The sequence below is a fragment of the Pelodiscus sinensis genome, chromosome 2, assembly GCF_049634645.1.
Source record: "Pelodiscus sinensis isolate JC-2024 chromosome 2, ASM4963464v1, whole genome shotgun sequence".
Lineage (NCBI taxonomy): Eukaryota > Metazoa > Chordata > Testudines > Trionychidae > Pelodiscus > Pelodiscus sinensis.
In genome coordinates, this window is record NC_134712.1 from 163,664,805 (window position 1) to 163,692,743 (window position 27,939).

Here is a 27,939-nt window from a genome sequence, read left to right on the forward strand (position 1 = left end):
CGTCTACAAAGGCACTTCAGCAACAAGTAACCTACTCGTTAAATCTTTGACTGCTTCGATCTCACTTTCGTTCAGTAATCTAATGTATTATAAAGACTGATGAAGGATATCACACTCTAAGTCCTTTCTGATACTTTTGTGAAGCACAAGCCTAAGCATAATTGCAATAATTGTTCAGAAAGCTTCCGATAGCTCAATACCTAATTTTTAATTGAATTGTATTGATATGCTGCTACATGTAATGACAGCTGAGGTGTTGGCTTTAAATTCAGTACTAACCTTTTGCTTTTTTTCTGAGAGTACAATCAACTGAAAAGGGCATGTTTTTGCCAAACATAACTAGTGTGTTTATTTAATGGTGACTATTTCTTGTTCAATATGTCTCTTGCTTAAGGTGCCATCCGTTGTGAGCCATGCAGCTGGATGGAAAACATACATTTATTTTTCTATTGTTGACCTTTCTTTTTCTCCAATAATGTGGCTGCTAGAAACAATCACTGCTTTGATATACATAAATGATGCAAATGAAGTCCCAGACTGCATCACAAATCGGAAGTTTTGGTTGATGTTGCCTCTTGCTTACAAGCATTAAGTGTATTTTGGGTACCTCAGTTTTTAGGGGCCCCACCCAAGCTGTCCTCAGACAGAGCTGGCCTCTGTCCATGGGGAGCTTGGAACCCCCCCACCCCACCCCGGAACAGAAACTGTGGAAGGCTGAGCAGCCTCTGTCCACAGGGAGCTCGGACCCCCAACGAGCAGGGGCTGCTGCTGGACTACCCTCAGTCTGCAGTCAGCCTGGGCTTCCTTGGACAGAGGCTGCTTCATGGCAGCGTCTCCTTTCCAGTCTCCTTCCTCTCCAGCCCTAGAGTAGCCTCGGTCCATGAGGCTTCTTGGGACAGGCTGCTGGCCCCCAGAGACTATAGAATAGTCAAGTAACCGATAGGAATTAATATGGTTACTCGACTATTCAATTAAACAATATCTAATATCCCTACTTCTTAGTGACAATCATCAGCAACTCCCTTGAAACCTATAAAACTGCCAACAATAATGGAATTAGGCCAATTATCTTTCTTTATTCAAGTTAACTTTGCCTAAAATATGTCTCAGTGAAAGAAAATGTTGCCTGCGTTTTCTTTCCTTCTCTCGTGACAGGTTTATAAGATAATGATTTTATAAAAGTCACCACTAAGTGAGTGGTTAAACCCCACACCACTTCCACTTGGCACTCTGAGATGCAGCCAGGAATTTTAGGGTCAGAAAAATGCAGTCGAGCCTCGTGTAGCTTTTACTGCCTTCCAGATTTTCTTTTTCACCATCTTTGGTACTTGCTAGCTTGTTTCTCTCCCTATCCCACAAACCCTGCTGCTGTCCAGGTTAACCTACTGTTATCTAGGTTAACCACCACCCAACCCCTTGCTATTGTGGGTGCCCTCCTTTTTACAAATCAGTTTTGAGGAGAGGAAGTGAAGAATAATGTCTCCAATCAATTTAAATGATTTTCCAAACTTGGATTGACTCAAGTGCTGGAGCTAATACAGATGCTCCAGCAAACATTCCATGTCATCTTCAATGACTATGACTGGTCTTGCCGGCGTTTTTATATTCATTCAAAATCTGGCACCTCTTGTCATTCTATACCTGTATTTTCACAATGATGCAGTACTGACTTGGAGATGAATCCTCAGCTGTTGAATCACCTATATCACTTCACACAGTATTCTAGATTCTCCATGTGTGTAATGTATAACCCTGACCCATCATAACATCCTGTAAGGGACTTTTGGAGTCACTGTCCAGGGTAGTATATCTCCCAATAGTATCAACATCAGTTCACGCTACAAAATATACTCATGAATTAATAACGTGTGGTGTGGGAGAGAGTTTCTCTTGCATAGAAAAGGGACTGAACTCATGCAAACACTTTCTATGGAAGAAAAAGGTACAAGTTGGAAGCTGAACTTTTTCATTTAAGAGCTAGGTCTGAAGCTTTTGAGATAGTGAACCTTTGAAGAATGTGATTTTTAAATGAAAATGCTGGTATATTATCAGTGACCTTAACAAATGTCTTTTTTCTTTAACTTTCCACATTGACATTGATGGTTTTATTAATTTTAAAGAATTAGCATTAAACTTTTTGAAAGGCAATAGGAGTTTCAATGAAATTCATTTTTATATTGTTGGCCTATATAAGGAAATGGAGATCTGCTATAACCTTGTTTGTAGCAGGGAGAATAATAAAGCTATATTAAAAGTCTCAGAACTCCATTTTAAAATAGATAGTATTTTAGATTAAACAGTTAAAGAAAGAACAATCTGTACTTTCTCGAGGAAGATAACACTTGAAACCTATCACTGGATTATAAAAATTGCCTGTAAATCTGAATAATGGATGAATAAACGAAAGCGGATTTCACTCCTTAAGCCTGTGCTTTTGAGGACTGTTTATATTTGAAGTCTTCATTAGTTATTAAGAAGCCATTTATACAGGGACACTCAGGAAAGTTAAGTTAACAAGTCTATGTCTACATGTCACTGCCAGTGGAGTATGGTTTAGTGTATATATGCAGCTAATGTTTTTATCCAGACAAGCTCTTAATAAATCTTTCCTGATGGGTTGTCAACTTAATGCCTGATGCTGAGGAATGCAGAACACCCATGTTTCTCATTGTGACTGCTAAGTTGAGAGTGTTAGCACAACATGCTATTTGGCACTTTCCCAAAAGGGACTAAATGCCTACCTGTGATGATTTGGGGGTTCTGTCCATACAGCTTATGAATTCTGCTTGATATTTTGAAGTTGTTACTATAAATATTTCAGCATCATTGTCTCTAATTACATGTGGAATCTTCCATGAGCTGGCAGGACAGGGTTGTTTTTCAGACCATGCTAGGTCGTAAGAACTGCCTATGCACATAGAAATATCTGACCAAGCCACAGTTTAAAGATGATTCACAGGGAAGGCTCAAAGACACATGCAAGAACACATGGGGCAAGAGCAAAAGGACTATCTGAGATCAGAAAAGGCTTAGCGGGCTAGAGAAAACTCCATCTCAGAGCACGGACCCTAACCCAAAGAATGATTTGGAGTGATGTAGAAACTGGACCAGGAATATATGTGCAGGATTTTTTTTTCCTGCAGATCTGTGTATTTTTCATATGATTAAAGCTTAATGGTGTTAAAAGGCACAGACATTGCATAGAAATGTATCAGGTTATACCTATTGTGCCCCTTCTAAGGGGTAACCCAGAATATTCATAACACAGGCTGAGATTTGGGGGGGGGGAAGAGAGAGAGAGAGAGAGAGAGAGATGAAGTGTCTGAGGCAGCAGTTCTGGGCATTGGGAAGGGCACTATATAGATGCAGTTCTGAGGCAGAGGAGCCAGGTAGAGCATCTTCACTCCCTGAGAAATCTCCCAGAGGCCCTAAGACAATGGCAGTGACTGGTCTCTGTTCAAACTCTGGAAGATTCCCTCTGGTGAATGGCAGACAGTTCCCCCAGGAATAAATACTTGTGAAGGACATGGGTATAGGCTTGCATGCTCCTTAGTGCTTCAGATTGGCAACCATTCTGCTACTGATTTGTGTGAACCTAATTCACCTCCTACACTTGTTTTATACCGCTGTGACCCCTTTGGCCTCACCGATGAAAGAGGAAAATCAGACCCAAATTATATCTTTTATATAGTTTGAAGAGTGAATTTGTTTGTGGATTTGTTTGTGCAAAATGAAGTCATACATTGGGATTACCTACCAATACCAAATTTTGCAATAAACAATCTTACCCCTCAAATTAGCTGAATGCACTACTTTTTACACCGGAATATGCTGGATGAAAGGTTTGAATAACTATTTTTGTTCTTTGTTGGAAAAAAGTCATGACTACTATAATTAGAGTTCATAAAAAATATTTGCTAACAAAATCGAATCACCTATTCAACTCATTCTAGTGCAAAGAAAAATGTTACTGTTACAAATTACATCATAATTCAGATTAGTTATGGAAAGAGTAATGAAAACTTTACGAGTTTCTGATTCAAATTTACTATGCATGGTAATTCAATAAACTGAATGTTTGAAGTTGAAATCCTACAATTTTAAAACTATTGTTTTACTTGCCTTATATATATATATTTAATTTCTTGAACTTTCCTGTAAGTGTAATCTACACGAAATGACTTTGCCTGGTAAACAATGGCCTCACCTGCTAGTAGATACAGTAATAAAATATACACACACCTGTGTGGCATCTGACCCACAGCTGGACAGCTAGTTATGTTGATTCATTTGTCCCTCAGGATCATGATAAAGCAGCACTTCAAGTCCCAGCTTCCACTGCTCCCTCTTAGAAAATAGCAGACCTTTAACTAGAGATGACAAATAGATAGGCCTAGTTCTCATAGATGACTCTGAATATACTGCAATAGTTCTAAAAAAGGCCAATACATCCTCAGAGGCTGCAGTACCTAATCCATCCTTGCCATCACTCACTAGGAAGACCTATTAAGTTTATTTACCAAGCCCACTGAAGTGAATGTGATTTGTTAGGTTCTCTGCTCTTCTGAAAATCAGGCCACTTTAAGGGCCTACATATAGACTTGTTGAGCCTAATGTTAGATGCCAGTGTTAGAAAGCTCACTGTTGGTATTTAGAATGTTACCATTTCATATATTTTATCACGAGCAGAGGCCTTCAACTGAAGGAATTTTTAAAATGTAAAATGTACATGCTTTATTTAAATTACTGTATTTTTTTTTAAATGAAGGCAGGGATGAGGGTTGGGGGGATAAAGAGAGGCAGGATGTGGGTGGGTTAGGGTAGAGGGTTAGGAGGTGTGGGGGAGCTCAAGGCAGATGGTCGGTGCCTCAGAATAGGGGGAAGGAGGTGGGGGGGTTCCAAGAAATGGTGGGGATTCAGATGTCAAGGCAGGTGGGAGGTGCAGGACTCAGGGCTGGGACTTCAGAACAGGGAGCTTGAAGGTGGGGGGTTTACTGGGGCCACCCGTGACAGCGAGAGTGGTGCTACTCTAGCAGCAGATCCCAAAGGTCCAGGGCAGCACTCTCCAGAAGGTGGCTCCTCCCACAATCGGGGGGAATCTAGGTCTGTGTACTTGTCGGGTGGGGATTGGGGCTCTGCTGGCTGGCTTGGCCTCCAGCTGTCCCTGACCCGGCCTGCAGCTTTTGGGGGGGGGTCCCACTCCCTTCAGCCTGCACACTTTCAGGGAGGGAGCTCCTAGACTGCTACCTGTTGGGGGAGGGGTTCTCTGTGGGCTGACCCCGGCCTCCAGCTGCCTCCCTCTGCCCTGCAGCTGGTAATGGGGATCAAAACTATCCTAACCTCAGCAGCAGCAGCGGATATAGGGCAGGGCGAGCAGGGCGGCTGCCCCGAGCCCCGTGCTTCAATAGGCTCTGGGCCCCGCAAAATTCTCATCCGCCCCTGCTCAGCAGCCACCTGCAGCCTGTTTGGGGAGACACTCCAGGAGGCTGGCCAGCCTCTTTGAGCTGACCCCAGCCTTCAGGGCCCCTCCCGTCATGGCCTGCCTCCCCTTGCCCATGGCCTGCAGACTGTATAGGTGGAGAGAAGCTCCGGGGGCTGCACCCTTCTCTAATGGGTTCCCCCCCCACACACACATCCTGCAGGCTGTCTGGGGAGGGATCAGGCTCCTGGGGCAGGCTGTCGGGGGGGGGGGGGGAGAAGAGGCTCTGGGGGCTGCTCCTTCCAGTGACTCCCTTCATGGTCTGTAGGCTTGCTATGGTAAGGGGCAGGCTCCAGGTTTGAGGCAGGGGGGCTCCTTACTGGCAGGCAAGATCATGGAGCCCCAGCCCTCTTGGTCACTCTCTTGGCCATGGGTGGGCAAAAGGGCCTCCACAGACTGTACCCTGCCGCTACCCCATTCCCAGGCCATTCAGAGTCTAGGGACGGAGTGCACATGGCATTTAGAGTCAAGCCTGGAGATTGTCTCTTAAGCAACAAGCATTGGAGGGCAGGATGGGAGGAGACTTTGCGCGGAGCGCAAGTGGGTCTGGGGGTAGCGGGAGCATGCAAAGTCTCCTCCTTTCCTGCAAGGGGCTCGGCACTTAGAGTCAACCGCCAGCTGAACAGGTGGCTAAGTGCAGCGCTCCCTTGCAGGGCGGGGGCAGACTTTGTACGCTCTCCCCATCTCCAGGCCCCGATTGATCTGGGGGCAGGTAGGGGGAGTGCATGAAGTCTCTTCCCACTGCTGGGGGTGTGGGTGCCTAGAGGGAACCACCAGCTGGCAGTTCTCTCCGTGAGGGCAAAGACTTGAGATGAGGTGAGGATGGTGTAGTGCCAGGAGTGGTTGGTGAAATTAAATACAGGCAGTCCCCGACTTACGTGGATCCGACTTATGTTACGAACGGTGCTGCCCGTGTACTCCGCCGCCCGTGTACTCCGGGCGAGAAAAGCTGCTCCACGTCTCCCTGGTCTGCAGACCAGGAAGATGCGGAGCAAAGCCCTCCTCCCCCCCCGCCCCCCCGCAGCTTCGCAAAGCCTCGGGGAAGCCGGCAGCGGAGCAACCCAGCAGCACCCCAGCTGCTCTGCCCAAGGCGTCCTGATTTAGCCGCTGCTGAAACTGACCAGCGCTGACTACAGGAAGCCCCAGGCAGAGTTGCTCTGCCCCGGGCTTCCTGGAATCAGTTGCTGATCAGTTTCAGCAGCAGCTGACTTGGGGACACTTGGAGTTCTTAAGTTGATTCTGTATGTAAGTCAGAACTGGCGGTCAGTTTCAGCAGCGGCTGAATCTGGACGCCAGTTCCGACTTACATACAGATTCAACTTAAGAACAAACCTACAGTCCCTATCTTGTACGTAACCCGGGGACTGCCTGTAATCTTTTTTAAAAGAAAAAAATGCTTGACTGTATTTAGAGTTGACTCTGCCCAATTATGGAACAGATGTGGATATTTCTCCTGACTTCGCTTAAGAAACCTATTACAGTTCTCTTTTATATACATTAAGCAACTAAATATCCATAACTACACAAATGTAATCATGTGTATTTGAAACACTCTGCCCACAAAGCTGAACAAAATTTTTCTACGTTGCTCGTCAAGTGAATGGAAATATTTATCTGGGTTAAAGGACAAAAATAACTAATGACATATTGACTCTAGCAGAGGTGTGGCAAGATTTTTTCAAAAAGGAGGTTAAGAGGTGGTCTGTTTTTAACTGGATTGTGAAAAGAATGGGAAGTTGTCTGAGGTTAAAGGAAGTGTGAGAAGGCATAGATCCTCACTTTATCTGTGCCCTGGGACTTGTGTTTTCCGACTCTGAGCTACCTGTTGGAATTTAAAGTGGTGCTTTTGCCCTGTCCAGCCCTGAATGGTTTGGAACAGTGATGGGCAACTTAGGCTAGAGAGTGGGCCAGAAGATTGTTGTAACCAAGACAGTTTCTTGGCATAGGGTAGTTTTGCTAAGTGCTTTTGCATACCTAGAATTTGCAGGGTGTGCCGATGGAACATTGTAGCGCTTAGATTGGCTGCAGAGAGATTACATTGCTCTTACAGTCAATGTTGTGTGCAATCAACATGCACCTCACTTCACAGGCCCTTGCTTTATGTGTATGTCACTTCAGTAATAACAGTAAGAAAAATAACTGTGTGGTTGGCAACCAGCAGAATCTGGCACCCTGAACATGGGCAATGCTAAACAAAATGCCTTGCGGGCTGTGCACAGAACCCCAGTGGGCCCACGTGAGGCCCATACACCGCAGGTTGTCCACCACTGGTCTAGGACCTTCCTTCCTGAGACTATTCTGCACTCAATGCGTTAGGGCTGCAGAGGTGCTTCCCCCTACTACAAATGGCAGAGCCTTCTCAGTCAAGCGTGCTTTGCCTTGGAATGTTCTCTTCTCTGGTTGACTTTTCTTGAATCTCTTGAGCCAAACAAATGTGATTTGAGCGAGTCCTGGTAGAGCACTGATGAAAGGAGAGAGGAATTTTTGTCTGGTGGTAAGTGGTGGGTTTGAGACCTATTGGTCTGCTGACTAGTGATTAGGAGACAGAGGGTAAGGAGAAGTCTTACTGCTTTGAATGACTTATGTATTATAACTACAGTGGTATTTTAAAATGTAGGTCGTGGATGCTCAAAGAATGAGTATTTAATGTAGGCAATGGTATTAAAGAACAGAAATTTAAGGATTTGTTTGTTAGCAGTGTTTCCAAAAAACTTCCGCTTCTTTCTGAGCCTGTAACAGCCTATTTCTCTTCTTTCCCATCAGAAAACACAGTCACTAATACTGCTTTTGTTTAGGTATGACACATTGGTTGTGCGTTAATACTGGGACCCTTGACAGGATAGTTTCTGCAAGCTGTCAAGAAGCACTCACATTCTATGTCTTTCATTGCAGCTATTGCTATTAATGATTGAATGCACAACTTCGGGCCTCTGGTATAATCCCTCGTTGATCATGATACTTTTGACCAGTGACTGGGGTTATATTTTTTAGGCTTATTAAAACTTACTTCACTTGTTACTGCTTTTGTCAGTTAATTTGTTTTCAGTCATACTTGAGCCAGCTTTTTTGTCTCCAGTCTTTCGCAGGATCCTCTGTGTTAAGATTGGTGCATCAAACTACCAGACCAGAGAATTGTATTTTTCAGCTCAGGCTTCCGTGCAGTGAAGGACTGGTCTTTGAAAGTAAAAGAGAATCTGTTTAAGCATCTCAGTTAAATTCTTCCCTGAGAGCAGACATTTGCTTCATTGAATTTGCTGTGGTTGATTTTCACTGGAACTCTTGCACTTAAAAAAACCCTGCAAAAGTTCAAGAGGCATACAGCTTGACTGGCTTCAGTAAATTTTATAGAAGAAAGCCTGTTTAGATATAAATTTAGAGTTTTGTTTAGAAAACCTTATAGGGCTTGAACCAAATCACATCAAAGACATTGGAAAGACTATTTCTTGGTTAAGATAAGTCCTCTTTTTGGATCAGGTAATTTATTCCTTTAACTAGTAATCAGACAACAAGGGAGTTTATTTAAGTGAAACATGAAATTTAAACCATTCACAAATAATAAATTTCCATGGAAAAACTGGGCTAATTAGGATAAGTTTTCAATGATTCATTGATTATGGAAACTCCATGGGGCAGAGACTTTCACTGTCAAGCACATCTCTGTAGATACAGACTTTACATAATCCCCGTAGAGAATGCTGATTATTTAATTTATCTGCAAATGCACGTTGTAAGTCTGTGCAGCTTACAGACTCCCAAAGACCTGTACTGCTTCATAAAGTCAACAGTTACAGAAGGGGTTGACTCTAAATAAAAGATGAATGACTAATGCACTTTAGTTTCCATGTTTGAACATTAATATTCAGAGTTGAGTATCTGCTGCAGCAAGTTTAAATGCTCCATTTTTGAGTGATTCAATTTTTTAAAAGAAATCTAGTACTTCTAAAAGGTGCCTAGCTGATAGAGGAGTTCAGTACTATCTACAGCAGTGTTTCTTAAACGTTTTAAGACCTAGGAACACCAAACAATTTTTTTTTTTTTAAAGAGGAACACCAAGGATTTTTTGTTGAGCATAAAAAACAATAAAAAAGGTTGAGGGTGGAAAAAAGGGTCAAGGGAAAGTTGTGCCAAAAAAAAAAAAAAGGTCACTTGCCCCTTTAAGGGCAGCCATTTTTAATTCTGTTGTTCTCCGTGGCACACCTCCGATTGCCTCGCAGCACACCAGTGTGCCGCGGAACACAGTTTAAAAAACACTGATCTACAGAGTAAGTATTGCATGGGCAGCAACTATGTAGGCTCCCACAAACAGCCTCACTTAATAGGTTATGTAACAGGGTACAGTCACAGAAGACTCTTGGGATTGTTCTCCGGTGTGCTGATTAACACCAGCCTTCTTGCTCACTTGGGTTCCTGCTAGGCCAGATTCTCTGCTCTCCCCTTTCTCCCCAGACGAAGCACAGAATTGGAGTAGCCACTCCCCCCAAGAGCAGTGCAGTCATTGAACCACTTCAGCTCTGGGAGGATGCAGTTCTAGGGCACAGCACCCAGGAAACCAACTCTCAAAAGGGATGAAAATCCCAAATAAATCCATCTTTTCTTTGAGTAAAAATTTTACACAAAGAAAGCTCATGAGGATGTTCGCCCTCTTTATCAATAAGAAAGAGAAATGCATACTGGTGGTGGTCATCCCCCCACCACCCGCACCCAGGTAAAAATTTGTTTCACTGGTCCTGAAAATAAATAAAAGGGTTTTATTAAGTACAAACAGTAGAATTTAAGTGGCTGCAAGTTAGACTAGGCAGATCAAAGTTACTAAGTTTAAATGAAAGGAAAACCCATAGCTTGTTTTAATTCACAAAGAAACTTATTGAATACAGAACCTAAAGAACTGTTCTTATTTCAGGCACGTCTTCAAGACAAAGGTGATCTTTATTCTGACGTGGGTCTCCAGTTCTCTTTGTTTCCAAGCCAGCCAAGGGCGCCATTTCAGGTGCAAGGTGGGGGAGAGGGGGAGCAGAAGCCGTGCACTCCGGGACACAGCTTGCTTTTCATCTTTTTCCCCGGATGCTAAGGGATGCACTATCAAATATGTTGTTTAGTTTAAACAGACCAACACGATCCACTGGCATATTATTGCTGCTATTGCACTGAATCCTCCCTTCTTAAAAATTAACAAAGTCTATGAATAGAACACTATTGTAGGAAAAACGTGAGGGATGGAACTGAAGAAGTGAAAGAGACTCTGTGCGGGAGCTGGTAACTGACCTGGAACGAAATAACATCAAGATTAATGGAATCAGTGAGGTGACAATTAAATTGATTGAGGGCTATCATCTGAGATACTGCGACAGGCATCATCTGAGAGTTCTTTTTCCCTTGGAGAGTTAGATGGTTAGAGCAAGTTGTTTCTGGAGGTAAGAGGATTGTACCTGAGCAAACTTCTGATGTTGATATATGATTATTTTGCTAGGAAATGAAGGGCCAACATGTATTGTAAACCAAAAGATGTTTATTTTAGGAACTACTTGGCCCAAAACTTGTGAAATATTAATTACTAAATTTATATATCGCAAGGCACTAAGTAAAATCACAATAAAGAGACTATACTTCAGCTAGCACTCGAGAACTAATACAACAACAGGAAGGTGAATTGAAAACTATCCTGCTTCATGCATCATTGAAGGAATTGTCAACTACTTGCCAAATGGCAAAATCTTCAATGGTGCTGCTGATGTATGAAGCAGAAAAAATACAACTGGAAATTGAGTTTGCACGCTGAGTTTGTATTCTAAATGGATTTTTATTCTAAATGGATCAAACTTGGGACAGTTTTACCAAGAGACAATAAACCTAACTCTGGGCCATTTATCCAGTCATCTTTCAGTATATAAATGCAGGCATCTGGATAATGGTAAGGTATTTGACTCTCCGAGCAACCTCTTTATGTGTTGTAAGCAACTAATGAAGGGCAGCGCTCTCCAATAGCTGTGAGGGATAGGTGATTGGGAATATTTTTTTTTAAATGTCAAGGACAAAGGGATAATCTCTTTCCTTTTATCTGTCCTTTCTTTCACTAGTTCTGGTTTGTAAACTGCATTCTGCCCTTCCACAATCAAGTTTCTAACCAGGACATGGCACTAAAGGTGGATGATCTCCATCATCGGAAAGTGTTCAAAAAAGCCTCTGTGCTCATATGACCAATTTCCTGGGAGCTTTTTATACTGTTGATCAGAAAGTGCTGCTGATCTGCATTTAAACTGTAATAAGACTGAACTGTGCAGCACTAAACTGGTTTTGCCCAGTCTTCTGAGAGAGATTTCAATATTTGGTCCCGTAGCTGTTCATCCCTGAAAGCCTGTAAGTGAAGTCCTGGAAGGATCAGTCTCCAGTCATGTGTCCTTCAGTTTTAATCTGAGAGATCATAACATGGCGTAGGTTCCAGTGTCACATGTGTTTGAAAGAGCTGGTGAAGCCAAACCCAGGTGGAAAGAGTTTGTATTCTAAATGGATTTTTATTCTAAATGGATCAAACTTGGGACAGTTTTACCAAGAGACAGTAAACCTAACTCTGGGACATTTCTCCAGTCATCTTTCAGTATATAAATGCCCTTTGAAGAATGGTCCCAGATTATTTACCTTATCATCAATGGGAAGATATTTTCCCTTTGTGTGCCTGTGGCAGATCTCTGGCTTTGCCTTGGCAGTCCTGTGCTTCTAGGCAGTTAGCACTTGCCTCCAGAGGCTCACTGTGACCCTCAACATTGTCTCTCTCCCTTTACTGGAGATCAGGGGTCACAGACTACTGAGCCACTTTCATCATAAGCCAATTAAACAGGTTTGGGATGAAACCCCTTTTTAGTCTTAACCTCCCCTTTCAGGTGTAGGCTCTGCAGTGGTGTGTGCAGGTTTGAGAGAAACCTGGGCCCACCCTATACTCCAGGTTCCATTCCAGGGACCCTAATGATAGTGGCAACATGTAGTGTTTCCTCCACCACCAGAACTACAGCCCTTCCCTGGGCTACTTTCCATAAAACCCTTCCCAGCATCTTCCTCCTTGTACCTGACCACATCCTATCAACTCTTCCACAGTGCACCTCTTCACTCCCAATCCTTAGCTCGTCATCCTCCCTGAAGGGGAGCCTTTTAAACTAGGCCCAGCAAGTCCTTAATGGGCTGCAGGCGTTCTGATTACCCATTCTTTCTCTTGCTTCTGGCAAGCCTTTAATTTGGCTCCGGGATCTTTCTGGTTGTTCAGCAGCAGTCTCTGCCTTAGTCACTCAGCAAATGGAAAACTATTCATCCAGTGCCAGTATATTTATCTTCTATCAAACTACCATCACCCCCCCTGGTCTGGGTCTTCCACAGTGCACGGTCTCAAGGTTGCTGTAAGATATGGAGATGGCAACAAATAAGAGAAGCCTTTTACCATCTAGTTCTTGGGAGATTGTGCTCTTTCCTCTTGAAAAGACCAACCCACAGTGATCTGCATGTTCGTGGTACCTAGTACAATGACCACAGTATGAGAGTCTAGATAGAATAGTCTGACATTCAACCAGGGACTGATTGTGAAGGTGCTGCAAAAGAGTGGAAAGTGGTTGCTCTGTGTGATTCTCAACTTTGTATTTGGCTTCTAGATACATAGCAACATATACCTAGGAAACTTTTTTCACTCATTTCACTCTGCTCCCTAGCTCCATCCCTTTCTCCCTTTTACCTGTTCCTTTAAATGTACATCTTTTTAATCTCTAATTAATATATTATTAATCTATCCACATATGAAAGAAGAAAATCAGTGAGACCAATGTATACGTAGGAATATTGTTAAAAGCCAGTTTTCCATTTCCATATTCACAATAGGAATGGTAGCAAAAACTAGGCAACTTGATCATGATGTGATGGCAGCCTTTATTCCTCTTGGTTACCATGGGTTCAGAACTGACTCTTATTGGGTGAGAGAGAAATCACAGTGTCTTTGAGCTGCTGGATCACAGTGTGACGCTAAGATAGTATTTGTAACGTATTTTTCTTACAATAGAGTAATATTAACATACTTCCTTGCTGTAACTCCTGAAATCCTTTGTAACATGAATTCACAAGTATATCATTTAAAGATGGATAAGTCTTATGATATGTCTTCACTTGCCCCCTAGTTCGAACTAGGGAGGCAAATGAAGCATACCAAAGTTGCAAACCACGTGCGGGATTTAAATATCCTGCGCTTGATTAGCATATTCGCGTCCGGTTGCCATTTTAAAATGCTGGTGGCCCGATTTAACTTGCCGCGTGTAGACGCAGTAGTCCGATTTAAAACCCTTCCCTCTAATTAACTGTTACCACTCATGAGGAGTAACAGTTAATTTGAGGGAAAGGTTTTAAATCGGACTACCGCGTCTACACGCGTCAAGTTAAATCGGGCGACCGGCATTTTAAAATGGCGACCGGCCACGAATATGCTAATCAAGAGCGGGATATTTAAATCCCACACTTGATTTGCAGCTTCGATATGCTTCATTTGCCTCCCTAGTTCGAACTAGGGGGCAAGTATAGACATACCCTTAATCTGTAAGAGGTTCTGGGTTTAGGAATTCATTCCTTCTTTGCCTCATAGCCCAAAATAAGCAGGATTTCTGGGGAGGGGGAATATTTGTGTTGTCTGTCTGTCTGTCTGTCTGTCTGTCTTTGTGTCACACTGAAAGGCATATCAAAGACAGAGAAGATTTCTTGGTTGTTGGTTTGTGACTTTACAAGTGGGAATTGTAGGTCTTGGATGGTGTGGCTGTGATTTTTTTTTTCTTTTTTTGTGGTGGGTAGGCAAGCAAGAGAGAAGTAGATGTTTGCATTGAAGCACCTAGTGCTTCGAACAAATCCTTCAAAGAAATCAGAATATTATCTGCATCTGTTTGTCACCATTGATGCCATGTTTCTTTTGCAAGGCAATGGTCAAAACATCAAAAATATTGTATTCTTCCTGCTTTTGTGATGATGATGCTGTCATCTATACTTCCCTACTCATCGCAGTTCTATTACGTTTTGCCAAGTCCTAATAGTTCCTGAATAATATATACAAAGAACATGTGAAAATGAATATCTTTTTAACCCAACCCTAATATTTTATAGCTTTGTACTCAGCATGATATTCCTGTGATGTTTAAAACATTAAAGAACTAATTTTTGTTTAAAAAAAAAAGTTACTGTATTGTATGCTAATCTCTTTAAATAGTGTGGTACCATTATTTTAAATGAAATAATATTTACATGGTTTTGTATCGTACGATAGTATTCTTTTTAATAGAAAAACTATTTTTTCTTAGCTAGCAGTCTCTTGCCAGTATCACAAAATAATTGCTAAGACTTGACAATATTATTTCCAAGAGATCCTATTGCTCTTAGAAAGAGGTATAATTTGTGCATAGATTAAGAGCAAAATTCAGCATCCAAATTGGCAGTTCTTTTGGGAGAGGGAAATATAGTGCATGAGGAATACTAGGCACATTTCTATCCCTCTCATTCACCCACGTTAAATATTGTATACCTGAATATTTCCAGGTGTAATATTAAAATTGTATTATAATAGTTCAACAGGGCAAAATAAAATGCTTCCCCTTCAAGGCCCAAGGAAAGAAAACAATCCTTGTGGGTACCCATATGGTAGAAAACCCATGCCATAAAACTGAAGAGCAGTTGCTTAGCTCTCTGAAAATTGGATCATTGGGGATAATTAAAGCCCCAGTCCTATAGCTGACCATATGTTCTATGCAGGTAACCCGGTGAGTCTTTTCAGAGTCTCCTTGAAGTCAGTGGAGCTCCAGATGGGTGCAACAATCCACTCTCATGCTGTTGTTGCAGATTTGGGGCCTTTCTGTTAGTGATTTAAAGGAATTCTTTCTTTCTAAAAATATGTCATCAGATTCAGCTCTGTTAAACAGGAGTTGCTTCCAGTCAAACTAAAACAGGTTGTTTCTACAATAGAAATAATACAATGAAAAATGTAGCTTAATTAACAGGAGACCTTGGCTGTATAGCTTTTTTAAACAGAAGACCTGTAAGAATCTTTTATGGTTATCCTAAGTTTATTTTGGATTTTTTGTGATCTTTATCAACATAAGAAAATAGTGATTTCTCTGTTGGAAGAATCTGGATGTTTATTTAAATGTTCACAGCTAAGGAAAATTATTACACTAGTTCAGTGTAGGGATTTGGGGGAAGGGTTGTTTTGGTAGAACTGTAATAGAAGACGTGGCAATATTCTTGACTAAAGGAAAAGGACTTAATTTGCATGCAGACAAGTAGGCAATTGAATCATAAAGTTCTAGTCCTTGTGATAAAAATAGAAGCTGATGTTTATTAATATATCATTCCAGATACACAAAGTACCATTATGTGGCCCATGGGTTGAGTAAAATGTCACGTATTTGCCCTGGCTGTAGACTAAAGCGCTATAAAACTAGAAAATCCACCAGATGGCCATTGTCAAAGCAGACTGTAAAAGTTTTAGAGCTACATTGTGGCAAAGCTCTAGTTATGACTAATGTGAAAATAGCATCTTAAAAAAATAATTACTGAGCATAAGTGACCTATGTTATGGTACTAATAATACTCATAGTTTACATGTAGATAGTACCTTATGTCTGAGGATCTGAAAACATTTTACAAAGAGTGGTAAATGTTACCATTTTACTGGTAAGGGAAGGTGCAACATACAGAGGTTGTGCCTTGCTTGTTGAGTGACTGTTGAGGTTGGAACCAGACTGTGATTTATTCCAAACAGCATTTTCTGCTGGTTAGGGAACTGTACAGGAGACCTGAGCTTTTGTTCCTGGCTCTGTCACTGACTTGTTGGGCAAAATGTAGATCACTCAGGGCAAGATTCTGCTATCCTTACACTGATTAATACTAAACTGATTGAGTAGCCCAATCCAATTGATGGGTCTGCTCCTGGATTAAAGAACTAATCAATTTATTTACTTTGTTTTCCTCTCTTGTAAAATGGGGATAATATTTATATTTGTTAAAGGACTTTCAGATCTGTGGATGAAAAATATTATGTGCATGCGTGATGTTATAACTGTTCTTTAGTTATCAGATGAACCATCACTAACCTTGAATTTATAAAGCATTAGTTGACAGCTGTGAAAAATACATGACATTTTATTAACCCAGGAATCACATGATAACATTCAGTGGTACTAGAATGACATTAATGGCAGGCTCTATTTTTCTTATAGCTGCACAGCACAAGTGTCTTTACAGATGCTATCTTCAAAAGTGTCATCCGTTGTTGCTGTTGGGTTTAATTAATGAGCATTTGGGCAACTAATGTGAGTTAAAGGATCTCTGAAGATCTGGATGTCTGAGCTGCCAATGAGTTCAAAAAGGCATAGGTCCAAATTAACTGAAGTTAGTGGAATTGCAAACATGCCAGCAGTAGCCCATAGATACTGTAGAAGTCATCGGTCAGGCAAATTGCCAAATCTTGGAGTAACATACCTGCTCCAAAGGACTGTTCATTTGGGCAAAAGTCTCTGTAGTTAAAACCTTGTTTGAGGTCCCATCGTATAAACTGTTTTTTTTAAATAACTGTTCTTAAAGTTCTCCTTTTTTACCTTGATTTTTTTTTTCTTCTAGATTGATATGATTGTGACCTTGGGTGGACTTGGGGGACGTTTTGACCAAATCATGGCATCAGTGGAGACTCTCTTCCATGCAACTAACATCACTCCTGTTCCAGTTATAGTTATTCAAGAATGCTCCCTCATCTACCTGCTTCAGCCTGTAAGTGAAATGAAGTGTAAGATCACAAAAAAACATGAAAGTCACTTGACCCTGCAATTCCAACAGTCAAAACTGCCATTTCTCTCAGTGGGGATACTGCTTGCTTCAGGATTGTACATCAGGCTCTAGATTTAAAATATATTGCTGTTTGTTGGGAGATGATTTATGGTTGCACCAGTGCAGGAATGGTATATTTTGCTCTTTCTGCCTGAAGACATTAAAGTTAACTCACCAAGAATAAATTTTAAATAGAGAGTGGGAAACTAAACAAGTGAAAAGTTAGTAAAAGCCAGTACTTTTTCAGTTTTGAGCTTGGTTATGAAGGGAAAATGTTTGAGCTTCTAAATTAAATTCCAGTAGAATTAAACTTATCTAGCTCCCCCCCTTCCCTTTGTTTTTCATTTTAAACAGAAATATATATGACTGACACATGAGAGAGAGAGAGGAGGAAAGTTGAAGAGTTTGACAAACCTGTTAGCCATAATCCTCATATAATCAGAGTGCTGCAATTCATGACTGAAATTGACATGTGATTAATCAGAGACTCTATTTGAAAATGTTCTGATTTTGTAGTGTTCAAATTTTGATTCAGAAAATAGCACACATGATATTTTGCACAGCTTTCACTTTTAAGATTTAATTTAGAACGTAAATCTGACTCTGAGCACCCCTGGCCCCCCGACAGCTGCTTATAGCCTTCTGTTTAGAAATACTTTTTCTGGTGACTGGATTTCTAGACGTTTAACAGGCTGCATACTTTTCTTATAGAATGAGATTCACTGGCAAAGTTGATGACAAAGCTTATACTATATACGCATGCTTCACAGTAATCTGAGAAGCATTAATGAGGTTCTATAAAAGATTGGAGATTTAAATCCACAGAGGCAAATTCTACATTATCAACGTGAGGTACTCTGTCTGCAAGAGGGATGCTGGGCACTGGAGCTCATTTTCCAGTTTGACAAGGAATGACTCTGATTATTGGTTGCAAATCTAAAAGGCCAGATAGGGAACAAAGTGAGGAAAAACCAGGCCTGAAGGATAATTGCGATCAAATCTGAAAGTAGGAAGTAATTTACACGTGAATGATTTGCCCATTCTGTACTGACACTAAATTAATTTTAGGAGACTTTTGAGCAGGCTAGTTAGAGCATTTTTAAGAGTTCCAATAAGAATAGGAATGCCCAGAATAGCATTTAAAATGTGTGATTTTATCACACATCTATTTTAATTCTTTTTTTTAATCAGTGGCTTTTAAAATGTCAGAGTTAAGATTGTGATTTTTGAAGGAATAATGCGTCCCTTACACACACACACACACACACACACACACACACACACACCCTCCCTCCCTCCCTCCCTCCCTCCCTCCAATAAACTGAACTAAAGTCTTTTGTATCATTATTACTTATGCACTGTTGCTAAGTGGATTGGGGCTTTTTTTTTTTGTTTGATTGTTTTACTGATAACTTTTTACTACTTTTATTACACTTTTTACAAAACATGTTAATGCTATTTTTCATTGACACAGGATAGTACTTTTTTTCCCACTCTGTTTCTGGCTGATGTACAGTATTGCCAGCTGATGACTTTTATAACTCCAGGCTGTTGCTTGTATTCAGAAATAAAAGTCACGTTCCAGGGGCAGAATCTTAAAGCTAACTGACACACAATTCTGTTTCATTGTTAGTTTAAACTTATCTCCAGTATCTTCCATCTGTTGCCATGGTCTTTTTAGAAAATTATTTTAACCCTCTGTTTTCCAAATAAGATCAAATAAGTAGTTTATAAATAGGATATTCCTAAACTGAGAGTACTTTTCTTACTATTGCATTCAATTTAGGCTTACAGTATAGTTTTCTCTTGTAAATAGTTGCAGAAAATGACTGCTCTTTTTCCTTTGTAATTTAAAATGAAGGCTGGAGAGAATTTGAGCACAGTGGAAAATGAACTGTTTTGTTTTGTTTTTTAAATAAGGCAAGTCTGTGGAACAAAGAAGTGGGATATCATGATACATTAAGACAAAGACAAATTATAAAATTAATGATGACGTGGCAATCCTTGAGGAAAACCTACTGAATATCTTTGGAGTCCATTGTATGAAATGTTAAGCTTATATGTTATTGTGGGCCTGGATAATCAAAGGACTATACCGGACAATGTGGCAGACAGAATGGTTTTTTGGGGACAATGGGACAATATGTGTGAAGGGAAATTCCTGGGAAATACATGGAGTGAGGTAAAACCAAGTGCTGTCCACCTGTTATTCAGAACCACAATGTTTTGGAAGGTAGGCCCGGAAACAAGATCCATTATTTGCAGTCTCTTTTTGGAGGCAGGAGCTTCAAGGCCTAAGTTGTATAAAGAAACAGATTGATATGCATAGTTTGGGTTCTTGCTTCACACTGAAGCTGCTAAGAATTTATGACCCTGGAAAAGACTCTTGGTTGAGTTTAAAGAACTGACATCCTACCAGAGGCTTTGTTGCAGAGTGTGTGTGATGGGGGGGGGGGGGGGGGGAATCTGTGGTAAGCTTATTAGTATATGAGTATGAGTAGATCCCTTAGTTGTTTTAATACATTTTCTTTCTGATGCTTTTACCCTAAGAATAAATATGCTTGCTTAGAGAGAGCTGTGGTTTACTTTTAATTGTGGGAAACTCTGTTGATAGCCTTTGAGGGAAAAGAAAAGCACTGATGCTGGCTTGTTTAGGTACCGTATTTTAGCGAATATAACCCACGGGTTATATTCGTATTTACAAACTCTGCAGCCCCCTGTGGGGTATACTCAAGTGCAGGGTATACAAAAATTTTTTTACTCACCTGGTGGTGAGCGCTCCCCCGCTGCACAGCCACCAACCTCCGGGCAGGGGAGTGCTCATCTCCCGGTTCCTGCGCAGGAGCGCTCCCCCTCCACCTTCCTGCGGCTGCACAGGAACTGGGAGATGAGTGCTCCCCCGCCCGGAGGCTAGAGGCTGTGCGGCCGCAGGAAGGGGCGGGGGAGCACTCTCATTCCCCCACCTGGAGGTTGTGCGGCCGTGTGGGACCCAGGGGGGTGAGTGCTCCCCCACCCGGAGGGTGGCCAATTCCTCTCCCCCCCGACCCGTAGAAGCCCTCTCCCTCCCCCGCACAGTTTGAAAAAAAGTCTTGTATACCCTGCAGGTTATACTCGTGCACGAGGTATACCAGATTTTTTTTTACTCAAACTGCAAAAACTGCGGGGTATATTCGGGTGCGGGGTTTACTCAGGTGTGGGGTATATTCGCTAAAAGACAGTAGTTTGGATACCTGGGAATTAGGGATGTTAAATGGCGTTTAATCAGCTAATCGACTAGTTGATGGAATTTCCATTGACTAGTTGATAGGAGGGGAAACTGCGGAGCCACAGCAGGGCCTGATTGCTAACCCCGCTGCGATTCTGCCTTTTAAATGCATGAGGAGCCACAAGGCTCTTCATGCATTTCAAAGTCTGAAGCGCAATGTGGGGAACCAGGCGTGAGCTGGGAATTAGCTGTCCTGGCTGGCACCCAGTGCTTCGCTGCACCTCTGCCTCCCCTGCTTCCTCTTCCTCCCACCCACCCACCGCGGAGATGGTGCTGTGGTGGAGGAACCAGCTTTTAAGCCAGCTCCCCCAAGCAGCAGCTCCATCACCCGTCCCCTTGTTGCCTCTCTCTGACAGAGGAAGCAAGGGGGGGTTGGAGAGTAACTAGTCGAGTCACTAGTCAACAAGTGGCTCACATCCCTACTGGGAATAAAACATTATGGGTACGTCTACACTGAATGGCTATTTCAGGATACCGGAGGTATCGCAAAATAGCTACCCCACGTCTATACAAGCTGCTGGTTATTTCGAAATATTTTTTGAAATAATGGGCACTCTACTTCACCATCCCAGTAAACCTCGTTGCACAAGAGATAAGGGATGGCTCGAAATAGTGTTGTTTCGAAATTTGGCGCTGTGTAGACTCACCAAATTTCAAAATAAGCTATTTCTAAATAGATTTGAGATAAGATATGCAGTTTGCATAGCTCAATTGCGTAGCTTATTTTGAGTTTAGGGTGCTATATAGACCCACCGTATATGAAGGAATATAAAAGTTTGGGTATATCCCTATAAGGGAGGGAAAAGCTAGGGTTTCTGCCCAAGTGAGGCAACTGCTGGGAGCCAGAAGACTGAAAATAAGTGCCTTTGAGAGAACATAAGCACAGTTGCCCTTAACTGCTACAATGTCTAGCTAGGAAATCTTTCATGTTCATGTAGCATGCAACTCTGAAAGCATAATATCTTTGGGAAGAAGGATCCATTTTTGTTGTTGCTCAGCAAAGTATGAGCAAAAAAGCCTTTTACCTCCAAAATAATAGACTTTCCTATTAACATAGGAGTATATTATTAGTTATGTATTATGTAGCTTCCTTATTAGTTTGTTTGCTTTTTTGGTTTATAATCAAAATAGAGAGAAAAACACCAATCTTTATCATTTTTCTCAATCCCTAAAAGCCTGAATAAAGGGTGAGCCTTTCCTTGGGTCCTGAAGACCAACAGATTTGGAAGCTGCTGCTGATCCCAGAACACCAGTGTTCTGTCATCTTATTGAGATATGCCACTTCCTAAACAGGCTGCCACTGTCTTACGGGAGTTTACGTTTCTGGATTGTTTTAAGAAGTAGTCCCAGTTAGTGTTCATTGCATTAGCCTGCATTATAAGTTAATATATTTGTCAGAGGATAGTAAGTGTTTATGGTAAACCACTTACAATCCCTGTCCATAAAATGTGTTTTGAAAGTATATAATGCGATCAATTTAACATCAGGTTTTTATAATTTATAAGAATAATCTACAACTTCATTCATTGTGAATCTTAACAGGAATGAATTGACCAATGGAATTCTATGTATGATGAATTTATAGAAGTGAGCAACATGATTAGGTCAGGGAAGCAGAGCTGCCATTGGTTCATGTGCATTTAGTAAGCTGCTCAACCTCTTTCTGTGCCTTTATTTCACTGTCTGTAAAATGGGTAAAATAATATCAAGAGTTTTGTTTTTTAGGCCAAACACTTATAGAGCGAGCACTTCGATTTTTTTCAAAGCAAAGACGAATTATAATGAAAATTATATTTTTTTAATATGTCACATTCCTCCAATTATATATAGGGAGGCAGAGCAGATGCTCCAGAATTTCCTTTGAAGCAATTTTCAATGTGAGGATTTAAGCAAAAAATTAAATAGAACATATAAAATCTCCACCTGGAATAGTGATCGTATTTTTCTCTCTTTGGTGAAAAAAGAACCCTTAATAAGGAGCAGGATATTTTATGTAACAGTGCATATTTTTATGCTTGAAATTTCGCTCATGTCAATTACCATTAGGCTACGCTCTGGCTGAAGAACATTAGGTCCTCTGTTGTGTTTATCATGCCAGCCATGCTCAGTATGAATAGCTTAAGATTTCACATATCTACTTTCTCATTTTTGGGTACTGTGTTTCTCAGGAGTACAGAAACATTAGCTTCTGTACACTGATCATAAATTATCTTTTATCTGTGAGTCTTATGGCAGTTTGTAATACAAGGTAATAGGATTTATGACCAAGAAATGAGAAGATGTCCAAGAATTAATGAGGCATGTCTTTTCATTATACTGAACGGAGTTCCGTGTTCCCTATGCAAGATTTCACTGTTGAGAGGTGGGAAGAAGTATTGCTACTTGTACTTGAAAATATGTTGCACAAACATACTTTTGTCAGTTATTTAACTCTCCTGGAATGCTGCATGACCTGTTTCTTCCATGCTGTAGCACTTCCTGGTGTTTTTTCCTTCCCATAAGAAATAATGAGGAATGTGATAATGCTCATAGAAACTGAGAAGGGAAACAGAATGCTGATGATATTAGGAATGCGAGCTTCTTGTTAAATCTAAGGTCTGTGGGTCAGGATTTGTGGATGTTTTTTCCTCCGCTTTACTGCCAATACAGGGTGTAGTTTAGGGCAAGTCACTTAACCTTTGAGTGGACAGAATTGGGCGAGCTCTAATTGAACTGGCACATTAAAACTAGTGTAGTTGCAATAACATGAGCAGGAGGAGCATGGGCTAAGTTCGTACTTCAGGCTCCCCTAACGGTTATGCTTCTATTTTTAGTGTGCTGGCTCAAGGAGAATTAGTTGAAGCATGTCTGTTCAAGGTGGGAATTGCACCTCCACCTCCAACTAAGAGAAGTGGTCTCTGAGGAGTCAGCATCATTGCCAGATTAGTTCCCTATTGCCTTTCTACCTGTAAAGTCCTGATTTCACTCGTACTGACATTCATAATGAGCATGGGTGGCTGGTAACTTAGGCAAGGTGAGGCACAGCCTTCCCAAAACTGCTTTCATGCCTGACCACCAAAGGCTATGGCCGCAGCACGGCAGGACAGCTTTCCCAGGGAGGGATGGGGCCATGGCACGGCAGCTCCAGCCTTTCACTTGGAAAATATCAGTAGGATTTCATTTGTAGTATTGCAGCTTTGATTACACTATATAAAAGTGGCCTATGAAAGCCTCTATTTCTTTTGGTCAAGGTCTGTTTTACAGTAGCCGGGTTTAAAATACAGAAATGATGTGTAACTATCACCACTTGTATTCTGCATCTACTAAATTGAGTTGATCCAGATATGATGAACTTTTTCCCATTCAGATTTTAAGAGTTGGGTAGAATCCTCTGTTTTGCTGTTGCTGCAGGAAAATCTAAGGGGAAATTTATCATACCAATCCTTTGTGTAAGTTGTTTTTTTCCACTACTGACACATGATTACTGTCAAATGTATAAATATTAAATTTAAAAAAGTTAATAATGTTGTAATCCGTTACCCTTTTGAATTGCATAATTAGTATCATATCAGAAGAGAAGTATCGTATTACATGACTTTTCAGAAGAGTGTTTTAGAATAATGCTGAACTTTGAGACGATGTAATTCAGGTGTTGACGGAGCCCTTGATAGGGTTGGTGGAGTGACCATTGGCAGTGTATGACCGCAGACACTTACCAATTTTTTCTATTTAATGCAGGCACACATGTAAAATAGTAAAGATTTTATGTGCTTTCCATACACAACCCTTGCATACACAAAGTCGATACCCATGCAAGTGACTGCTGTGAGTTCAAAGGTAATATATAATGTCAGTTCCCATGAGCAAGGGTTGCAGGATAGGACACTAAATTGCCAGGAAACGTGAAGACAATGCTTCCAGGTGTAAGCTTGATATAACAGCTTAATCTATCCAAGCAGCTACTATCCAACATGAGGTATGTTTTTCATTCCTAAACAAACACTCTATTTTCATGTGGCCAGTTTGATTAATCACACAACTGTAGCTCCTATTAACCTCCTAAGAGATTTATCTTCCAAGATCATACTGATTGAACTGGCAGCAAATTAATTTGATTACCTTTGTATTTCCTAAATGTGGACGTGTGATTGAGTCAATATCCACATTTCACTACTCTCGTATAGTTCTGCTATCAGATGTTCAATCTTTGCTCAAACTTCTAATTCGGTCCCACAACAGTCCTTATATGAGCATATTAGAGCATCTTGAACCTAATAAAGTTCCTCCTGGGAAGTTACTTATCTTGCTGTTGACCCCTAAATGTCATAATGGGACTCAATATTACTATTTTAAATAACTGATATGGGAACAGAGTGCACTGTACCAAAAGAAGCTTTCTATTAAAAAGACTAATTTTATCAGGGATGGGATTTTCATGTTGGCACTGTAGCTCTTCACTTTCTTTGTCATTTTGCTTTTTGCTAATATATTTTGCAATACTATAATAGCCTTCATTTGTAATGCATAACATTTTCATTTGTCATATAAACAATTCTTCATAATGATGATAAATATTGGGAGACCGTCATTTTGGTTGGCTTATTCTCCTATATTACTGCCTTATTCGGGGTGAATTTCTCATAAGATGCTTTGTAAGGGAAAACATGGAATTGTTGTGGTTTCCTTCCCACTTCCAGTATGAGCAGGACTCTCATGGTAGGTGGGGTATGTAAGAAGGTGAAATTCTTAACAAGTATCTTCCCTATTATTCTAAAACAAAAGGAAAAACTATGTAGCACTTTAAAGACTTAATAAGATGGTTTAATTCGTGGGCCAGACCCACTTCATCAGATCATATTCTGGAACAGAACTGTAGACAATTTGACAGGTGTCATGAGTCTGTAAGCTATACAAACAGATGCTTCTGGAAGGAAAATAAAAGTCTGACAAGTATTTTATTGTATATTAAAATTGTAGAAAGGAAAAATGAGTACTTGCATTTCTAGACTGAATGTAAATGCCAGGGAAATTGAGATGTTAGAAATTGAAATTCAATTTTTATCTACTACATAAACCAGAAAATTCAGAATGCTTAATACTCAGTCTGATCAAGGTTTCAATGGCTGATTCTTTCCTTTTCCAGGAAAACTCAAAAATGTTTTTGAAAGATCAAATCTTGGAGAACTGAGTTTATCCATGCTCTACTGCCATAACTATATATTGAAAAAAGGTCTGTTAAATTTGATCCCTTTGTAAAATTGCTCAGGCTTTTCTAATCCCTTCTAGTATGAGTGTTAATTCTGTTTCTGCCTTCATAGTAGAGCTAGCTATGTATGGACTGATTAAATTTACTTATTGTTACTTCAGAACCAGCTTGGAAAGAAGGATTATATTCAGTAATATCTGAGGCTCAGGGGAGAATGCGATTCCATTCTGATAAATGAGCACATGTCCTTACTGACTTAGTGAGAGCTATTCAATCAAACCACTGAAAGTGACTTTGAAATATGATTTTTTTTCCTGTTACTGCCAACATTGTTTTATTATTCCAATCCATGTACAGATATATCCCTAGCTATGCCAAAACCTTGCGGTTATCCAGGATCATCCCTAGAGCATCCGTCATGGTGCTGTTAGACACCCTGCAGAAGTCTATCCTCTTTAAGTCAATAGGACTTGCCAATGATCAGATCTGCTGACTTCTGATAGCTAGTATTGCCCTCAGGGCTGTACTGTCCACGGGATCTGGCAGAGCCTACGGTGTCAACCCAGGGCCACGGGGCAGCACAGTTCATGGGGCTGCTGAGGCCGTGGAGCCCTCAGGTCAGTACAGTCCATGTGCCAGTGGGGCAGCAGAGTTGGCAGGGCCACTGGAGCCATAGGGTCGGGGGCAGAGGAGCCCAGTGGCTGGGGAGAGGACCCCAATGGGGAAGCTGGGACCCCTCACTCCCCTAGTCTGGCAAACTCCCTTGTCCAGGGCTGGTCAGGTCCCGAAGGAGCTGGACCAGGGAGGTCCAACCTGTACACATTAGATTTAAGCACATGGCAGTTAAACCTAATGAAATGTTAAGTATTTGCCTATGTGCTGCAAATTTAAGGCCTGCAAATTTAAAGGTATAGTATCCCATTTTCTATCCAGTCTGTAATGCTCATTGAATTCTCCACAGGGAAATATCTAAACTTCACTGATTTCTACATCTGTTTCGGAATGGTTAATTTTAATTTTTCCATTCTTTGGTAATGGAATTACAGTCTTCAGGCAGATGAAGGAGCTGGAACCAGAGGGGAATCCTTTTGAGCTGATTCAAGAAATAAATTATCTAATGGACCAGTAATTAGCTTGCAGGGTTCCCTTTGAGAAACCAAAGTGCTTGCAGTAAAGCAAATATTTGCTTCTTCAAACGGAGACATTTTTAAGCTTCTTACATATATGCTGCTGAAAGTATAGTACAATAGAATGCCTTTTCTGAGGCAAATAGAGGTCACCATATTTGGTTCCTGTTTATACCTCACATCTCTCTTGGGGGAAATAAAATTAAAAGCTTCTTCCTAATAAATAGGCATTTTTCTCCAATTTATAACTACTGGCAGGGGATATACCTGAGAGAGAAGCCACCAGTGGAAGGTCACCAAAGAAGCAGGCTTAACTGAAGCATACCAAAGTCAGAAATTATCATTAGCAGCAAACTTGTTTAAATTTGCATACAAGCAAGAGAGACCCACATCTTCCATGCCACTGGAATTTGGGAACTAGAAAGGCACTGGCAATAACTAATCACTTGGGGATAATGGAAACATTGATGTAATTAATTGAATGACAACTGAGCAGATTCATGTGAGGAAGGCAGATGCCAGAATTATCTCCATGAGGACCATTCATTCCTCTCTCCTGCTTTCTGTGGGTGGAAAATGGAAAAGATGAAATTCAGAGCCCCACAACTTCTTGTTTCTTGATTGCTGCTGCAGAGTAGTCTAGTGTTCAGGGCTGCTAACCACCCTCAATCCTGGTGTAAGCCTAACGCTAGGGAGTTATTTCAAAATAACAACTGAAGCGTCTATGACGGATTCCCCCATGCTTTATGAAATGGACTCATGGACACGAATATACATAACTCAGAGGTGGTTTGAGCGAATTATTTCATGTAACCCATCGATCTTCATGTCATGATCTGCTGGTTCTGTTTATCTTACTCTGTTGTATGCATCATTTGTGTGTGTAAAATTAGACACATGGAGTGGGGAATATTTTGTGAGTTTCAAATGTGTGAATGGGAGACATGGAGGGTGTTACCTGCAACTTCTAGATGAGCCACTGTTAAACAATCTTTTGTCCCACACTACTAAGCCCATTATTTCAAAATAACAGGCTGGTTATTTTGAAATAACTCCT

The 27,939-nt window shown here is 41.0% G+C and overlaps 1 protein-coding gene across 3 annotated transcripts in view; it reads left to right on the forward strand.

Annotated features, from left to right (window-relative positions):
- TPK1 (thiamin pyrophosphokinase 1) overlaps positions 1 to 27,939 on the forward strand; it is a 455,370-nt gene that overhangs the window by 301,762 nt on the left and 125,669 nt on the right. For all 3 annotated transcript variants that reach the window (XM_075921715.1, XM_006124113.4, XM_075921716.1), the window contains one exon: positions 17,102 to 17,248. In XM_075921715.1, the coding sequence (XP_075777830.1) occupies positions 17,102 to 17,248 (147 nt within the window). The remainder of the gene's footprint in view (positions 1 to 17,101; positions 17,249 to 27,939) is intronic.